The sequence below is a fragment of the Capsicum annuum genome, chromosome 10, assembly GCF_002878395.1.
Source record: "Capsicum annuum cultivar UCD-10X-F1 chromosome 10, UCD10Xv1.1, whole genome shotgun sequence".
Classification (NCBI taxonomy): Eukaryota; Viridiplantae; Streptophyta; class Magnoliopsida; order Solanales; family Solanaceae; genus Capsicum; species Capsicum annuum.
This window is the reverse complement of record NC_061120.1, coordinates 207,625,983-207,645,966: the sequence shown is the minus strand read 5'-3', so window position 1 is coordinate 207,645,966 and position 19,984 is coordinate 207,625,983. Positions and strand designations below refer to the sequence as shown.

Genomic DNA, 19,984 nt, shown 5'->3' with positions numbered 1-19,984 from the left:
TATTCCTAATTAATTATTTTAAATCATTTATATATAAGAAAATTAATAATACTTAATTAAAGAAGGTAAAATAGACATTTAGTCTGTTTCAACTACTTTAATTGTAGTTTTATTATATCATCTTAAATTAATTATTATAAGTCATCTAAATATTTAAAAATTAATAATATTTAATAAATGATGTTTTAAATTAATAGGACATCTTATATGAGATTTATTTTAAAAAAATTCACAAGTATATTTACTCCATGATTTTACTATATTACCCCTAATTAATTATTGTAAGACATTTACATATAAGAAAATTAATAATATTTAATAAAAAAAAAGGTAAAATAGATATTTATGACATGTCTACTTCAGCTGCTTTAACCATAATTTTGCTATATCACCCCTAATTAATTATTATAAGTCATTTAGGTATTAAAAATTTAATAATATTTAATAAAAATAAAATTAACATAAAATGATAAATTAATTCTTGATATTTTAAATTAACATGACATCTTATATGAGACTCATTTAAATTTTTTTCACAAATATTTGCTCATAGTAATTTTGCTATATCACTTCTAATTAGGTATTATAAGTTATTTTGGACATATCCACTTCGCTGCTTCAATCATAAAATTTGATTGACTCTCAAATTTATTTCAGTGCTATTTAAATTGGAATAGAAGAAAAAAATATTATAAATCATAATAATTGAAAACTTAAATTATTTTAAGAATATAACTGTATATCAATGCTACAAAAATTTGAATAAGGAGAGTAACATATATTATTTGAAAACTACATAAAAATATCATCAATTACAATAGCTAACAATTTAAAATATTTAAAAACATAGTAAGAATCTGATTGATTATCTAAATTATATTTTTGTCACATAAATTCAGGATAATTTTTTTATTTTATAATTTGCATATTTTATTGTTTTAATTTAGTAATTTGTTGATTCAAATGATGTTTTCGAATTTAACATGTTTTAAAAATTTAGTACTTTGTTTCTTTTAATTTATTTACTTTATTTTGGTAAAATATTTATATTTAAAAATATTGTAAAAAAATAATTATAAGTCATAACTATTAACATCTTATATTTTAAAAGCATATAATAAAAAATATGATTGACTTTTGAAATTCTAATAGTGTCACATAAGTTGCGATAAAGCAAGTAACATAAATTATTTAAAATTACATTAAAAGATACTAAAATCACAAAGATTAACAATTTCAACTATTTAAAAAAATATATTAGTAAAAAAAATTTGACTGACTCACTAAATTTTAAAATTGGGACAAAGCGAGTAACATAAATTACTAAATTACATAAAAGATACTATAAATCACAATGATTAGCAACTTAAATTATTTAAAAATTTATATTAATAAAAATTTGATTGACACTCTAAACGCTATTTGTGCTACATAAATTGAGATAACATAAATAACATATGTTGGGCATGTGCTGGCACGGGCTACATAAATTGAGATAACATAAATAACATATGTTGGGCATGTGCTGGCACGGGCTACAGTATCTAGTATATATATAAATATGTATGTATGTATGATTGTATATAATGAAGTTCTTAATACTAATATAGCTTATGTCGGCCTCTATACAAATAGAGGACCCTGAACTATCCTTGTTTATTTCATATATACATTGCAACAAATTTTAAAGTGGCGGAGTATAAACTTTAATCACAAATAAAATATAATGAAAAAAGATTTTATCAATGAACATTTGTGGGTACAAATTCTTCCACGTTAGCGCTCTCATCGTTGGAGGATTAGGTTAACAATAATGAGGGTAATTATGACAAAAGAAATAGTTAATGAATAAAGGGTACCAAGTAAAGAGTTTTGAGGTGATGCCAAGAAGTATAACTAACATTATAAATAAGAGCTTCCATTACACAATTTATAGCAAACTAATAAGTAACCAAAAGAAAAAATAAATCTAGGAGATATGGAATTGGAATGGAGCCATCTGTTTTCTCCACAATCATATTATTACCAGCTTTCATCCTATTCTTTTCTAAGAAAAAGAGTAGTAAATGTTCCTACAAATTACCTCCAGGACCACCAGGATTACCAATTTTTGGTAACATGTTTGAACTAGGAACCGAACCGTATAAAAAAATGGCATGTCTAAAAGAGAAATATGGTCCTGTTTTATGGTTAAAACTTGGCACCTCATGCAACATTATGGTTGTTCAAACAGCTGAGGCTGCTGCAGAGTTATTCAAGAACCATGATACTTGCTTTGCAAATCGAGCATGGGGTGATATACCACAGGTACACAATTACTGTCAAGCATCTCCTGCTTTAGCTCTATATGGCCCTTTTTGGCGGTTTCAAAGGCGGATATGTACTGTGGAAATGTTTGTAAACAAAAAGATTAATGAAACAGTGGCAATAAGGAGAAAATGTGTAGACAATATGTTAAAATGGATAGAGAAAGCAGCAAATTCTGCTGAAAAAGGAAGTGGGATTGAGGTAACGCGTTTTGTATTCCTAGCAACGTTTAATATGCTAGGGAATTTGATTATGTCGAAAGACTTGGCTGATCCAGAATCTGAGGAGGCCTCGGAGTTCTTCAATGCCATGAAGGGAATGATGGAATGGGCAGGTCTTACTAATGTTTCTGACTTATTTCCATTTCTTAGAAGGTTTGATTTACAAAGTTTGAGGAAAAAGATGACGCGAGACATGGGGAAGGCGATGGAAATCATGTCTATATTTATCAAGGAACGTGAGGAAGAACGAAAGAAGGGTACTGCAGAGAAGAGAAAAGATTTCTTGGACGTGTTGCTTGAATTTGAAGGTACTGGAAAAGATGAACCAGCTAAACTTTCAGAACATCAGATCAAAGTACTCATATTGGTAAGTTTCTTTAGATATCTAGACTTTCAATTTTAATTCTAGTGTTGGATTATCTGCTTTCGGAAAAGAAATTTTCAATTTCCCGTGTACTATCCAAAGTTTCAATATATAATTTTCCTTTCGTTGTATATGTATGAAACAACAGGAAATGTTTTTAGCCGGTTCAGAGACGACCAGCAACAGCGTAGAATGGGCACTAACAGAGCTTTTGCGCCATCCAGAAGCAATGACTAAAGTGAAAACAGAGATATCAAAAGTAGTTGGACCAAACAGGAAGTTTGAGGAAAGTGACATTGACAATCTCTCTTATATGCAAGCTGTAATCAAAGAATCACTTCGTTTACATCCTCCTCTCCCTTTCTTGATCCCAAGAGAGACAAGCCAAGACACCAAGTTCATGGGGTACTATGTACCAAAAGGCACTCGAGTCCTGGTAAATGCCTGGGCGATTGGAAGAGATCCTGAATGTTGGAATGACCCTATGAGTTTCAAGCCGGAAAGGTTTCTTGGCTCAAAACTGGATGTGAAGGGTCAACATTATGAGCTAATTCCATTTGGTGCTGGAAGGAGGATGTGCTTTGGTTTGCCTTTAGGCCATCGCATGATGCATTTTGCTTTGGGCTCGTTACTTCACAAATTCAACTGGGAGCTTCCTGATGGAGTCTCTCCTAAATCTATTAATATGAATGGAAGCATGGGAATGACAGCCAGAAAACGCGACTCTATTAAAGCAGTACCAAAAAAGGCTTGACAACTTCTTAATATGTTGCATCGTGTTATTTTAATAAATGTATGAATAACGTTTGGATAGTTTGTATCATTTCCTATTGTTACATGCAACAGGTAACGACCATATCCAAGCACGCTGTTATGGTAGTTAATCTTATTTCCTCAACAAGTATTATGAGTTTTCATAATTATATTATGTATTTTTGCATATTTTTCTTATAAGAAGTATTTATAATGCTTACTGGAGTTTTTATTAGTATAACTTGTATATTTATTACCTAGATATTTGCCAAACAAGATTATAATTTGAAGAAATTCAAATATGAATGATAAGTAATAAATGAATTTTGTAAAACTACAGCTTCATAACCGAAAAACTTATACACACCTAGAGATGTTGTAATATATTAATGAATGCAAAACATGTATCTTGCTTAAACTTCTTACCGAAACTGATCTAAATTGTCCTTCATCTATTGAAAATGGTACAAAAATGTCCTCCTCTATTATACCATTCACATCCACTTTGGGATCTAACGTCTTTCATATCCACTTTGGGCTCTAAAATATGGGTTATTTAACATCCACATTATTAAATAAATAAATAAAGTATATTAATGATGTGTCACTTTCCATTGATCCCAATTTGATTAATTAATAAAAGTAAAAAACGGTAAGTCTTTTCATCCCCCGCCCCATTCTTTGACCTTAATCCACACCCCCATTTTATTTTCAATTGTCAATCCATTCTTTACCCGACAGCGAGTAGTATCAAATTGCAGGAACGAAACTGAAGTGCAAGTCTAGGCATTTTCTTCTAAATGATTGACCATTTCGGTAACTGAAAATGGTACTAATGATTTGTTCTGTTTATTCACAGACACGTGAAGAGAAATAAAATGTTAAATGAGAAAGTGTTACAACAAGCTGAATGATGTGCCTATATCATCAAAGTGGAAGTTGCAACAATTGTGGGTGGCCGGGACAAATTTATTTGAGTGTAACATACGGATTTTTTTTCCGTCAGCATTATTTGACATATATAAATAAGCTTCAGTAAACTCGTTGCAGATTTCTTCCATAATGAGCACTGCCTCCAAACTCGCATTTGTTGTTGCGAACGGTCCAGATCAGTTTATTCTAAGCAGAAGCCCCAGTGGCGGATGTACATGTATTTTAGGGTTCATCCGAATCCCCTTCGTCGAAAAATTATACTATTTTTACATGGTAAAATAAAAATAAAAATTTATGTATAAATAATAGAGATTGAACCCCTTTCGACTAGTTCATATATATACTACTGAACCCCCTCACTAAAAATACTGAATCCGCCCCTGACAAGCCCAACAATGTACTTGCAATATCATTCTTCCTTTCTTAAAGTTACATACATAAATCCCATATATTATTTTCGGATAACAAGAATATAGTACAAGTTCATGATATCAAGTTGAAGAGACTGGGAGGAGCAGCTCTAAAAGAGGAGTCACAATCCGTATAAGCACGTAAAAGAATGGATAAAATGAAATGAGGCATAGGTTAAGGTTAAAGAATTGGGTGAGCGATGAAAAGGGTTACATTTTTTTAATTAATTAAATGGAGACCAATGGAAATTAGACAAATCATTAATGAAACTTTAATGAAAATTATTGGGATTAGTTTTTATTGGGCTTTTATTACCGCTTGAAGTCTAATTTTTAATTAATTATAATTCATAACTCCCTCTTACCTATTAATTATTCCTAATTACAATTCATAGTCCTTCTCATGTATTTTTTCTCTTTTTCTATTTTCTATTATTCTTTTTTTTTTTTTTTTACTTTTTCAGCTTTTTTTTCTTCAGTTTTTCTTTTTCTTTTTTTGATTGTTTTCTCTTTATTTTTAATTTTTTCACTTTTTTCTTTTTTCTTTTTCTTTTTTATTCATTTTCTTTCTTTTTCTTTTTTGTCTTTTCATTTCTCTCCTTTATTTTTCTTCTTCTTTTTTTGTATTTTTTCCCCTTCATCTTTTTATTTTTTGCCTTTTTATTTTTTGTCATTTTTTTTTTTGTATTTTTTTTCTTATTTTCTATTATTCTCCTTTTTTTCTTTTATATTTTTCTCTCCTTTTTGTCTCATTTTTCCTCCTTCTTTTTCTCTCATTTTTTCTCCTTTTTTTTTCTTTTCAATTTTTCTCCTTCTTTTCATTTATGCGAACTAGCAAACATAAATACAAGTGTGAATTATAATATACAAATACAAATGCGAACTATAACATATAAATACAAGTGTGAACTATCATTTGTACTTTTTAATTATTGAAAAAGAACGATTGATTTTCTTTCCACAAATACTTGTTTGTATTTATTAATATGAGTTGTATTTATTGATACAAATAAATACAACTCAAATTTTTATAAAAATACAATATACACAAATACATATTGCATTTGTATTTGTAAAATCATTTGTTTCATTTGTTTGTCATTATATTTGTATCAAGTGATATTTGTTTATTTACAAATATGAATGATAATTTTGATATACAAATACAAAACGTACATTTGTATCAAATGATACATTACATATTTATATATATTTTAAAATCAAGAAAATACAATTAATGCACTTACTTGTTTGTATATAAATGATAGATTGTACATAGTCACGACTAAATACAATATGCAATCAACTTACAAATACAAATACAAAATAATTTCTTAAAAATAAAAAGGTAATGAAGAAAATAGAATACAAATACAAGTATAATCCAAATATAATCTAACTATACAAACACAATAAAACCATAATATAAATATAATCCAATATAATATGCAATCAATTATAAAATACAAATACAAAATAGTTCTTTAAAATACAAGTGTGAATTATATAAAATATAAATGATGACGCAAACTAACAAATACAAATACAAGTGCGAACTATTAAATACAAATACAAATGGGAACTATAAAATATAAATACAAGTCCAAACTTTAAAATACAAATACAAATACAATTGTATCAATAAATACCAAAATATAAATGGCAGTGTGACAACAAATACGATAAACAATTTTGGTATTTACGTTATCATCCATGACTTGTGCTCGACTAGTCATATTATTCGAAAATACAAAAAATAGAAAATAGAAAAAAAAAATAATAAAGAAAATAAGTACAAAAAAAGAAAATAGAAAAAAAATCAAAGAAGAAAAGAAAAGAAGAAAGATAAATAGAACTTAGAGATTAAAGAGAGAAAAAAGGAAAAAAAGAAAAAGAAAGAAATGAAAAAAATAAAAGTAGGAAAAAATAGAAAAAAGAAGAAGAAAAAACGGGAAAAACACAAAAAATATAAAAATATAAAAAAAGATAATGGTAGTATTAGACAAGAAAATATTCAGTTCAACGAGATAAGCGTGATTGAAATTTTTTTCTTTTTAAAAATATTGAATTTCATTTTTGGCGCAACTAAATAGGGATTGTATTCATATTTTATATGAATGCATACTATCTGTAAAACCGAATACAGCGGGCATAAATTGAATAGAACGGCTATAAATGGTAATTATTAAAATGTGGTTATGAAAGATGGGTTTTATAGCAAAATGCTGTTATTTTTGAAAGATCCCTAACTTTTGTTTATTTATTTAATAGTGTGGTTGTTAAATAAAAGGCAAAAATTCACATATAGTCTCATTAGAATGTCTATAACTAACTCCTTAGTCTTAGTTTTAATATTTACAATTTATAGTAAAAAATAGTGACAGTTATATGTATATATATACAAAACAAAGGAAAAGTCCCTAACAACTTTTGAGATAAAAAAAAAAAAAGAAAATCTAAATACAATAAATCACCTTAATCTTCTTCAACTTCTCATTTATTACTTTGATATAACTGATCTATTATTATGAGGTATGCGTTAATGACTCCCTCAAAAGTTGGTTATTTTTTTATTTTATTTTTTGGTGGAGAAAATCAACACCAAATTGGTTACAGGTGATTAGTGCATGCAAGATTTTGGTAAATACGATTTTCAAAAATTCTTTTTTTGTTTTAATTTTTTTCTCAAATCCTTTTTTGAATGTAAAACGCAATATAAAATCGATTAGATTTTAATATAGCGATAGTCGATTCAACTATTTTTTCTTGAATTTTATTTATGAAATCGAATACTAAATACAAACTTCATCTTGAATTTACTATCCTTCAATTTTTAATTAGTTGTATTGTTTTGTACAATAATTTAAATTTTTAAGTTTTAGTTTCTACAAAATTCAATTGTAATTTTTTGCATATATCCATTTATAGGAATTTTCATAGTCAGTTGCTTATTTCGTAATTTGGGGTATTTTCATCAAAGTCGCTAACAAATCACAATCGTTCTTTGTATCTATGTTATATGCCTTGTTTGTATGTTATGTATTCAGTTGCTAATTGCAATTTGTATGTTATGTATTTTGTCAACTGATTTTATACAAAAAAATGAGGTTGTTGCCAATTATTTTGAAGCATTCAGGCATATGAAATATAGATTATGAGTATGAACAATACCAGCTAGACTCAATTGCAAATGCTGAAAATGGAAAATAGGATGATTTGCTGCAATTGATTGGTAAGAAACTTTATATTGACTCTAATTTGACTACCGTGAAAATAGAATATAAAGTTGACTGTAATAGTAAAAGAATGGTAATTCATAATGACATGGAGTTGACAGTATATGTAATGATACGAAAAGAAGAAAAGGGATTTGAAAACTATCCTTTGTGTGTTTCTCTTTTTGGTAAATCTTTAAAAAATGATGAATTGTGTTCGAGGGAAGAAGGAGAGAGTTCTTGTGACAATCATAAATTGAAAGTAAATGCAAACTGTGTTGATGGAAAAAAGAGCAAAATTGGTGAAGATTGTTTTGAGCTTATTGAAAGTATTGATACAAATGATCAAGACCAGACAATTATTTTCGATCCAAATTATAACGAGGTGCTTATTGGTCAAGTGTATAAGGACAAAGCCACTTTAAAGTCGATGATGACCCCATATGCAATCCGAAACAGATTTCAATTCAAAATAAAAAAATCAAATGGGAACGGGTAAGTTATTGTATTTTATTATTATATATGTTTTTCTATTTGTATATTTTTTTTTAAGTATTTGTATATCTGTATGTAGTTGTATTTAATTATATATTTTTTAGTTGTATGTGTATAGTTGTATGTAGTTGTATTTGATTATTTTTTTTTTTAGTTGTATATGTACACCTGATGTAGTTGTAGTTGTGTATATATTTTATAATTGTATCTGTATATCTGTATGTAGTTGTATTTGATTATTTATTTTTTAGTTGTATATGTATATCTGTATGTAATTGTATTTGCATCTATGTTTGTTAATTGTATTTGTATATTTGTGTGTAGTTGTATTTGATTATTTATTTTTTAGTTATATATATATATATATCTATATGTAGTTGTATCTATATATATGATTTTTAATTGTATTTGTATATCAGTATGTAATTGTATTTGTATATATGTTTTTTAATTGATTTTGTATATCTATATGTAGTTCTATTTGTATATCTATTAAATGTATATCTGCTTTTTTTTATTTATTTATGTATAGCGTTGCATACATTAGTTTAGTGTTTTAGTATATTTGTAAACTTTCAAAGAACTAGATTCATATAATGAGTATTTAGTTTAACATATTGTGGGTATAGACTGTAGGTTTAATAAGTTTTTTTTTTAATAATTATGTTTGTTTTGTTTGTGTAAATTATTAATATTAATAGATAATTGTTGTATACTTTGGTTTGTAAATCGAAGGTATGTGGTTGGTTTCTAATGGCATCTAGCAATAAGAACACCGATTTGTTTAGGATTAAAAAGTTTCGACATGAACATACTTGTCCTTTAAAGGATAGAGTGTACCAGCAGAAACGTGTTAGTAGTGCATTGATTGGTGGGATTGTGAAACAGAAGTTATCCAATCATAAAAGAGTGTATACGGCGAAAAACATACACGAGGATATTAAGAATGAGCTTGGTTTGGATTTGACTTATACAATGGCGTGGAGGGCTAGAGAAAAAGTTTTGATTTCATTGAAGGGGACAACATATGCATCATACAACAGACCTCCTGAATATTTTTACATGTTGGAAAAGATTTACCCTAGTTCACATATACGAATGAAAAAAATATCAGATGATGAATTCCTTTATGTGTTTATATCGCTCAACTCTTCAATTAAAAGTTTTGATTCATGTCGACCGATTGTTGTTGTTGATGGTAGTCACCTAGCAGGAACATAGAATGAAACTTTCATGTCAGCAAGTACACTTGATGAAGCAGGTTTTTATGCTACTTCCTATTTTTTTCAGTACTAGATATATTGTATTAAATATATTAAAAATATATTTCGTAAATATTTTATGTATAACATGACGTATGCAGGACATATTTTTTCCCTAGCTTATGAAATTTTGGATTCAGAGAATTATGCAGCATGAAGTTGGTTCTTTGAGCAATTAAAAGAAGCTCATGGTATAAAATCAAATATATGTGTTGTGTCCAATAGGAACGAGAGCATTATAAGCGTTATGTCAACTGTATATGGGGGTGTTGTACAATATGCTTGCGTCTGGCATTTGTGAAAAAATGTGGTAACCAATTTCAGGAAGTCACATGCTAAATTTTCTGAAGTGTTTTATGCAATGGAAAAAGCATATACAATTTTTGAATTTAACAGTCTAATGAAGAAGGTTGAAATGATAGATATTAGGGTGAAAGATTACTTGTAGTCGGCCGGATATAACAAGTGGTCTAGGATGTATGCCGCTGTAAATCGGGAATTCACTTTAACCTTAAACATTGCTGAAATCATTAACAGGCACCTTAAGAAAGCCAGGAAATTGCCTATATATAATTTCTTGGAGGAAGTTAGAAAAATGTGTGGAAGATGGCACCACAGCAATCGACAGGTTGGGACATTCACACGTACACCTGTATGCGGAAAATATTATGAACTCCTTAAATTTAATGAGGCAAAGAGTACGAGAATGAGGGTAAATATTTTATTAAAAGTACATGATGCATTTGTTATTTTTTTGAATACGTGTATATATATATATAATTGTATATTCCTCGCAGGTTGTGCCGGCAACGGATTCTATTTATTCTGTGCTTCATGACATTTTATTTTTTGTCTGAATAAGAAGATATGTTCTTGCCATAGATTTGAAATCGATGAAATTGAACGGTGTTCATCTTGCCAGACATAATAAAACGATGGATGAAATATAGAATGAAAATCTTCAAAGAATCATCATCATCCTGACCCCATACTTGGTCATCAAAAGCTTGAAATAATATTGCTTTGTAAGGTTCTTCTTCACTATCAAAATACTTCTGAAGTAATATATTCGGCAAAATTGTGTCAAATACAAAGTCAGCCTTAGAAGTAACACAATTTAGATCGAATATAATTATAAATTCCCTTAAAGAAAATCTTAACGTGTATCCGTTGAACCGCATCATTAGAGCATCAGTTGAACTTGTTTTCAACTTAAGTGACATAGTACAACGAAGCATTTGTGATTGAACCGACGAATCTGGCATGGAGGCATACTGAGCAAAGCATGTATGCATAAATCTACTAAATTGTACAGATGGTAACTTTTTTTTTAAGGTATCAAAAATCTTTATCTCTACGTAACACGCCATATGTGGAAATTTTCTGGGAAGATCAGTGATTACAAAAATGCTATCCTGTTGAATAAAGAAAATACAAATGATCATAACAAAAAATAACATACACATTTAAACAATTAGGTATATAAAGTATTATCCATGAACTAGTTATACCTAAATACATCTTACACCCCATAAAAGATGTATATATCATCTAACAATATATATGTATATTCATTGTGATGCTAAACTCTCTCTCTCTCTCTCTCTCTCTATATATATATATATATATATATATATATATATATATATGTATGTATGTATCAAATGAAAAAAATTATTGATGTATATACTGTATATATGAATATGTACTCGTACTAATATGCTTGTGTCATTCGATTGTATATATGTGTATATACACACCATACTAGATAAATACTAATCAAAATCATTCTTAAACAAGAACATTTTTATCCCGAAAATATATGAAATAATTGCATCACAAAGAAAATTATTAGTTTGTTATTGAAGCATGTCTAGCAAATGCTCTCAAAAATAAAAGCACAAACACAAAAACATTCAAATGCAAATCAAGCCAGATATATTTGTACAAGTTCACTCTCTCTCTCTCTATATATATGCAAGCTGTAAATACATATATACACACACACTCTCTCTCTCTCTCTAAATATATACAAACCGTATATACATAATTGAACTCTAAAAATGTATATATATATATGCATATGCATACATTATTTTACAGAAAGTATATATGTAAGTTCACTACATATACATATATGCAACACTGTATGTACATATACCCAAATACAAATTTTATGTACATATATTTTTGTATAATATGTATATACTTTTATTCATAAGACAAAATACACATATATTTCTAGCAAACTTCATATGCATAAGTTCTGCCAAAAAAGTATATGAATATACGTACATTAAAACAAAATTGAAAATTGAAAAATAATTTTGTTTCATAAAAATATATACAAAATTACCTCATCGTCATGGTTAACTTCATTGCTTCCCCCTTTAGATTGAGATGCCTTAAAACATTTAACCCTTTCCTCTTTGTTAGAAGATGCAAAATCTTTTTCCTTTTTTTTTTTGGATAAATCAACCACTAATATTTTGGATTTGTCTATTAAATTATCTCTTGACTGTGAATGTACCATGCTACTATGATTATTAACATGGTCGTTTTTTTGTTTTGTTCGTGACTCTGCTCTCGACTTGTCCACTTCCAACTCCGCTAAAAATTTACATTTTCACTATCTAATTGAGAAATATCCAAATCAAACAATGAAACACCGCAATTAATCATGGGTAAATTTTCAATACCTCTTGTCAATCTTCTATTAGGGGTTTCTTTATCCATTTAAAACAAGAAGTAATTAATAACTTGAAACCCTAATAAAAAATGCAAAATAGATGAATAATCTAATAACAAAAAAATACTAAAAGATTACCTCAAAATCAAAGAGAAATTAAATCTAATAACAAGAAATACTAAAAGATTACCTCAAATCTTCAATAAATATCATAATCTGATTTTATGTGGTGACAAATCCGCCAAAATGATTTTTCAAAGAACAATTAATGATGATATTCTGTGATATTATAGTGATTTTGAGTTCAAAATAAATAGATAAAATTTGAAGAAGATCTTTTGAATAATTGTGTATTATGATGTTGCCAAGTTTGTTGAAAATCAAGGAGAAAGTATATGCGATTTTGAGAGAAAGTTAAGGAAAAGAAAGTTGAAGAACCTATCTACAATAATCTTGAGTTTTGATAATTCCGTTGTTGCCGTTTATTCAACCAATAGAATAGAGAAAGAGAGAAAAAATAAAATATAAAAAATAAATCATTTAGAGATAAAATCAGTATATACAAATCTTATATATTTGTATATAGGGTCCCACCAATAAACTGATTTTAAACTGTCAAATGACTATAAATTGTAATTTTCTAAAACATTAATCAGATTATGTAATTAATATAGTATTTTGTCTATAATATGTAATTTTTCCTAAATAAAATACATTTTAGAGTCCAAAGAAAATGTGAAGAGCATTATAGAGCCCAAATATGAATGCGAAGAGCATTATAGAGCCTAAAGGTGAATGTAAAGGACATTATAGAGCCTACAAGTGGATGTGAAGGGTATTACAGAGCCTAAAAATGGATGAAAGACATTTTTGTATTGTTTTCAACAGATTGAAGGGCCTTTTAGGTCCTTTTCGAACTTCTTATCATTTAAACACACTTGAATTATATGCATTATCATTAGATAGAAGGGAAAGACAAGTAGTCGTCATCTAGAAATATTCAAACTTTGATGTGTAATATTTCATAAATAGTTTGAACGATATAAGAGCAATAATTCATTAATTTTAGCTTGAATAGTATACATGAAGTTATTGCTTATGAAACAAAGAGTAAATATATATTTGAAGTCTCGTATGCCTTTTGATTGAGATTGGGATGAGCAATTTCTTTTTCGATACAAATTCTACAAAACTTCTACGACTATCAACATGTACATTATCGTTGTAATATTTTTTTGAGAATTCAAGTAATCTAAAGCCTAATTATTCAAGGAGTGGACATTAATGTGGTGAATGACCAAGTATAAGGTGTAAATAGGAGACTTCAAATGCAGGGGTTAACAAGTTTTAGAAAATGTTCTTCTTGAAAATAATTAAGATATATGTACCGGATAAACAGTGACAGAGCTAAAAATTAACTTTCAAGTTCGATTTGAACCTAATAACTTTAATTCATCGCCTATATTTACATTGAGAACCTTACTATACATGAAAAAATTAGTCATAACCAAATTGCTAGTTTCTAATATTATTATTTTAAAATTTAGAATCTATAAAGTTTAAATTTTAATTCCACGGCGGCTGGGTCTCAAAGCAATAATTATGCCTCAATAATATCAGGGCAATGATAAATTATGTCCACGAAACGTGCATTTCCTACTATTTATCTCACATAATGACAAATGGTGCTTTGTTAATTGTTATTCGTGACAGAATAATTGAGATCACTAAGTTAAAATAATTTAAGACATGTTAGAAATATTTCTTTATATATGTCCTAAAAATAATATTTCCTCTGTTTTAATTTATTTATTTTACTCTACTTATAATTGTTTCAGAAGAATGTTTTTTTTTTTTTTTGATAACTCGTTAATTTCAATTTCTTACATAAAATATTTAAAATTATAATATTAAAAAGTATTTTGATATATTCTATATATCTTTAATTAATTAAAACGGTGGGACTAGTAGAAAACTAACTAGACAATGATATTAGAATTAGATAAACACTAAAATTTCTTCAGTTTCAAATCCATTTTTGTCATGTATATAAATTATCATGCTTTGGTCTGGGTGAAGTAGTTTAATTCCTCACGAAGATATCTTAAACATGAAAAAAAACACTAAAGCTTTTTATAACGATTAAATGCGCTAGGAACTTACTACTATGAAAAATATATCATCTTTTAAATGATTAAAAAAAAAAAAAATGATAATATCACGTAAAATAGGAAAAGAGGAGCCATTAAAACTGGAGAAATGGAAATAGTTTTCTAAGTTTTATATAAATTTTTAGTCATGTCTGTTTTTAAAAGATCTTTATTTTTACACATATATATATATAGATAAGTGTACGTGCTTTGCACGTGTGTCTTGTGTTGATAAATATAATTATATATACAGAAATAAAATTATTAAAAAATGGCAATTGAGTTGCAATAAATATTGTATCTATTAAAAAGATATAATTTGGCACTAAAAATGTTTCATCTTAATCAATAAAACTATGCATAAAATGAAAAATTTAATGAATTAAAAAGTTTTTGCACATCAAAGAAAAAGATTTAGAGGAAAATTAAGCCAGAACGGAGTATTTGTTGTACATATACGTCATATTAAATTAAAATATAAATATTATTAGTACTCTACAATCCAATTTAGGATTGAGACTAATATTCATAATATAAAATATAATAGAAAGCGAAAAAATGTCATAAATTAAGAAAACACAAATAAAAAAAATATTTTATAAGAATATATTATTATCTTTCGATTTTGTCCAATATCACTCCTTTATCTTGCTATGACTAATGTTTGTGCATGGACAAACTTTTTATTTCTTCAATTACTCAAAATCAATATTGTATATATCTTTAATAAAAGAATGTACATAATTAGATGTAAATATTTAACGATACACTTACGGCAACATCATGATACATATTAAAAGCTTTAACCTCAATTTCTTTGTGACTAATCAATTGACCCACATATGATCGATCAAAAATATTATTGCGAGAATTATTTTCTCTTAAATAATAAATGTAGATAGATCATCTAACTTTAGAAAATAATAAATCATATGTTAATTAAATTGATAGAAGTTATACCTCAATTATATGTGTTCTTTTGAAGCTTAGAATTTGAATTGAAATTTTTATCTTTACCTCATTATTTTGGGCGAGGTCACAACGTATCAAACATAAATTATAATAAAATCTCAAAAATTAAGGATAGAATCTTAAAATATGATAAAGCACACGTAAAAAGTCACATAATTAGGCAATCACAACAACATTTAAAAGCAACGAACAACCAATAGCAGATAAAAAGAATTTCAAAGTGCAAAAAAAATACATATACAAATTAAATAGAAAAGTAAAGAGACAAAGATTAATACAATTACTTGGATGCTAAAATTGAAAAATAGAATTTACTTAATTTATTTTCTCTTTTAAGTAAAATTTTTGCCAAAATAATCTACCTATTTTTGTTACTTATTGTTAAAAAGAGACTCACAAATTCGATCAACAAATAACTACTAAAGTAGTATTTTGTTAGTATTAAAGTTCATATATGGTTAGTTCCTCAAAGGTGAATTAATGATTGAAAATCAATAGTATTTTTAATTATGTTTAAATAAGGAAGGTGAATTAATAATTGAAAATTAATAGTATTTTTTTAATTATATTTAAATATGAAAAGATTAATAACCAAATTTTAATGGGACATCTAAAGTATTACAAAATAATTAAATAATAATTTAGTAAAATGGTAAATGACAGTTTCATTTATTATGAGATCTTTTAATGAAGGACAAAAAGTTTAAATTATTTTTCTAAGGATCTTCACATTTTTAATATATATATGATATCTTTATTTTTTCACAAAAAATCTAAAAAGGCCATTTTTTTTCTATTTAATTTAATTTATAAGAGGTCAAGAATTCTCATTTCCTCCCATAAAACAAGATGATGACTTTCAAGTGGGAACATGGAAAAGTAATTTGGTGGCAAGATCAACTAATATCTCTTTCATGTTAATAACTTGATTATTGAAATAGTTTCCAGACACTATCTTTGAATTGGCACAAATGAATTTTCAAGGAAAGCATTGAATGCATGAACAAGATCCTTTTGGATCAGCTTGGCAAATGCAGGTTCGTAAATGCACATTCACTCCATTCGCTTTTATTTCTCACCATTTTCGTAATTAAATTTTCTAATTTACTTGTTATTTTTGACATATAAAAAATAGATAATTTTTTCTTCCTATTTTACACTTAATATTAATTACTTATTCTCCAAATCATTTTCAAGATATATTACTCTAAACATTAATTAATAGGGACAATCAGTGGCGAAGCCAGAATTTTTATTGAGTTAGGGAGTTCGAAAGTATATATACGAACTAATCGAAAGGGGTTTAATATGATACAAGTACGATCGTGATTGTCGACCAATACGTAAAGACTCGAGCTCAGGTGGCTGCCTAACCAATGGAACAAGCTGTGAAGTGTAGAGAACAAGTCGCAACACTCCAAAGCCATCCAATATGCACACTCCAAGGTTGCCCTTTTGCCATGGCTCATTAAGGGCATCTTAGTCATTTTGTAATAAGTTATAACCTACGCTATAAATAGAACATATTAGGTCATTTTTTCATAACTTTGATGATATTTTGAGAGCTCTAAAGAGAGAGTCTTGCAAGGTAGATTCCTTGTAAACAAGTATGGATATCACTTGTGTTGGTGCTAGTTTTGAAACGTTGGTTGCTTGGGAATCCCATTCCGTTGAGGTCACCGTAGAGCTTGGTGTTACTTGTATAAATTCTTGGGTCTTTGTGTTTAATATACACTTAGGTTCATAGTGTTGGTTCATTGTTGTTATTGTTCATTCCGAGGTTTGGTGTCCCAAAACTGAGACTTTGTGTTCTTCTTGTTCTTGTGCTTGTGTTGTTAATCTAGTTTGTTGGTTCGCTGATTTAGAGGTGTTGAACACCTTAATATCTCGTTGTTTTTGTGTTTTCATTGTTGTAGTGAATCCACGAGTGGTCACCAAAGGGGTCCTCAATTCTTTTAACTTATGGACTATTTTGGTGTTTGTTTTGTGTCTCCTTTGTCGATCTTTTATCACAATATCTACTATATATGCATAAAAATTTTTTAACCATATAAAAATAATATAAAAATAATATAATTTTTAATCAAAAAAGGTTCGGATGAACTCCTTGGAGCAAAGATGGCTCCGCCACTGGAGATAGTATAATGAAATAGTCATATTAATACTTATTATTTTAATAAATATATCATGTTAAAAAGTAACAAGTAATAGCCAATAACGAATGTATTAAATTAGAGGAAAATCAATATGGGACATTGCTCCTAATTAATCAATACATCTTGGGTGGTCCAGCTAGCAAATATTCAAAGATGACTTCGAGCTAGGAAGCTAACACGTAACAATTAAGGTTTGCCCAAACCGGATCTTTAAATTCAGACTCAAATGTTTAAAAAGTAAAAAGAGACGTTTAACACGACATGAATATATGAATCGTAAATTTCATGTATCTTTAATTTTATTATTAAGAAAATAAGTAAAATTTTCAATAATTTTATAAATAAACTCAATAATTATTAATAATATAGGAAAATTGTTGTAATTATTATTTAGGAAAGGTAATAATACAAAAATGATACTAATAGACAAATTATTAATAATATAGAAAAATTATTGTAATTATTATTTAGGAAAGCTAATAATACAAAAATGATACTAATAGAAGAGATAATCTTTAAAAAGAAATTATCATTCACATCTACAAGTCCTCACCCTCAACTAACATTCGCACTTATTTTTGATTGTATATTGCAAAGAAAAAGAACGATAAAATGTGTTAAAGAGCAATGGAAAAAAAAGGTTAAAGTTGTCTCAAGATATATTATCTTTCTCTTATATGAAAAGAGACAGTTGAAACAGCTGTCAGCAGCTTCCCGCCTCGCCAATTTGAAGTAGCTTGTTCCATTATTTTATTATATTTTTAAAAATAATTATTATATATTATTTATCTATTAAAAAATTAATAATATTTAATAAAAAATAAAATAGATATTTTTAACATGTCTGTTTCAGCTGTTTCAACCCTATTTTTACTGTGTCACCCCTAATTAATTTTATTATATATCATTTATGTATTAAAAAATTAATAATATTTACTAAAAAATTAAAATAGAGACTTATGACACGTCGGCTGCTTCAATCATAATTTTACTGTATCACTCCTAATTAATTTTATTATATGTCATTTATGTATCAAAAAATTAATAATATTTAATAAAAAAGAGTAAAATAGAGATTTATGACATATCTTCTTCAACTATTTCAATCATAATTTTACTGTATCGCCCTAGTTAATTATTATAAGTGATTTAAGTGTTAAAAAATTAATATTAAAAATATTTAATAATAAAAAATAGACATTTATGACGTGTCTACTTCAACCGTAATTTTGTTGTATCACTCCTAATTAATTATTATAATTCATCTAAGTATTAAAAAATTATTATAAATTTATTTAATTATTAAAAAGTTAACAATATTTAATAAAACATTAAAATAGATATTTATAACATATCTGTTTGAGCTATTTCAACCTTATATTTCTAGTATCGCTCATAATTAATTTTATTATATGTCATTTATGTATTAAAAATTAATAATATTTAATAAAAAATAAAATATATATTTATGACATGTCTATTTCAGTTGCTTCAACTGTAGTTTTACTGTATCGCCCCTAATTAATTATTACCAGTCATCTAAGTATTAAAATATTTAATAAAAAAATTAAAATAGACTTTATGACATTGTCATACCCCTGTTTTTCACCGCATCCGACCCCGCTAGGGAGTTGGTTTTAGAGAAGATGGGTTTTTTCCAAGTAAAGTGATGTTTTGAAAAGAGATTATTTTATTTACAGAGTCGCCACTTGGAATTGAGTTTGGGTGTTCCAAGTCACCTTATTGAATCCCTATTCAAAAGGAAATGACTCTTCAATTTTTATTTTTTTCATCTGCGAACTAGAAATCCGGATAAGGAATTCTGTTGACCGAGGGGAAGGTGTTAGGCACTCTTCGAGTCCCGTGGTTCTAGCACGGTCGCTTTAATGACTTATGTCTGGCTTAAATTAATCTTTTGGATACACAATATTTGTCAGCCTAAAAGTTACTTACATCCTACTTTGAATTTTTAATTATTTAAAACTGCATTGATGTGTGGCTTACCGATAGTAGTACTTTTCGGCCTTACCACGAGTTTTGGTACATTTCCCGTGTCT

The 19,984-nt window shown here is 27.5% G+C and overlaps 1 protein-coding gene across 1 annotated transcript; it reads left to right on the top strand.

Moving 5' to 3' along the window:
* The first annotated feature begins 1,963 nt into the window (after positions 1 to 1,963).
* LOC107845097 (cytochrome P450 76A2) lies at positions 1,964 to 3,865 on the top strand. The gene is given in 3 exon segments (XM_016689360.2): positions 1,964 to 1,997; positions 2,000 to 2,895; positions 3,041 to 3,865. Coding segments are annotated over 3 exon segments (1,521 nt in total). The 5' UTR covers positions 1,964 to 1,978; the 3' UTR covers positions 3,647 to 3,865.
* Positions 3,866 to 19,984: the final 16,119 nt, after the last annotated feature.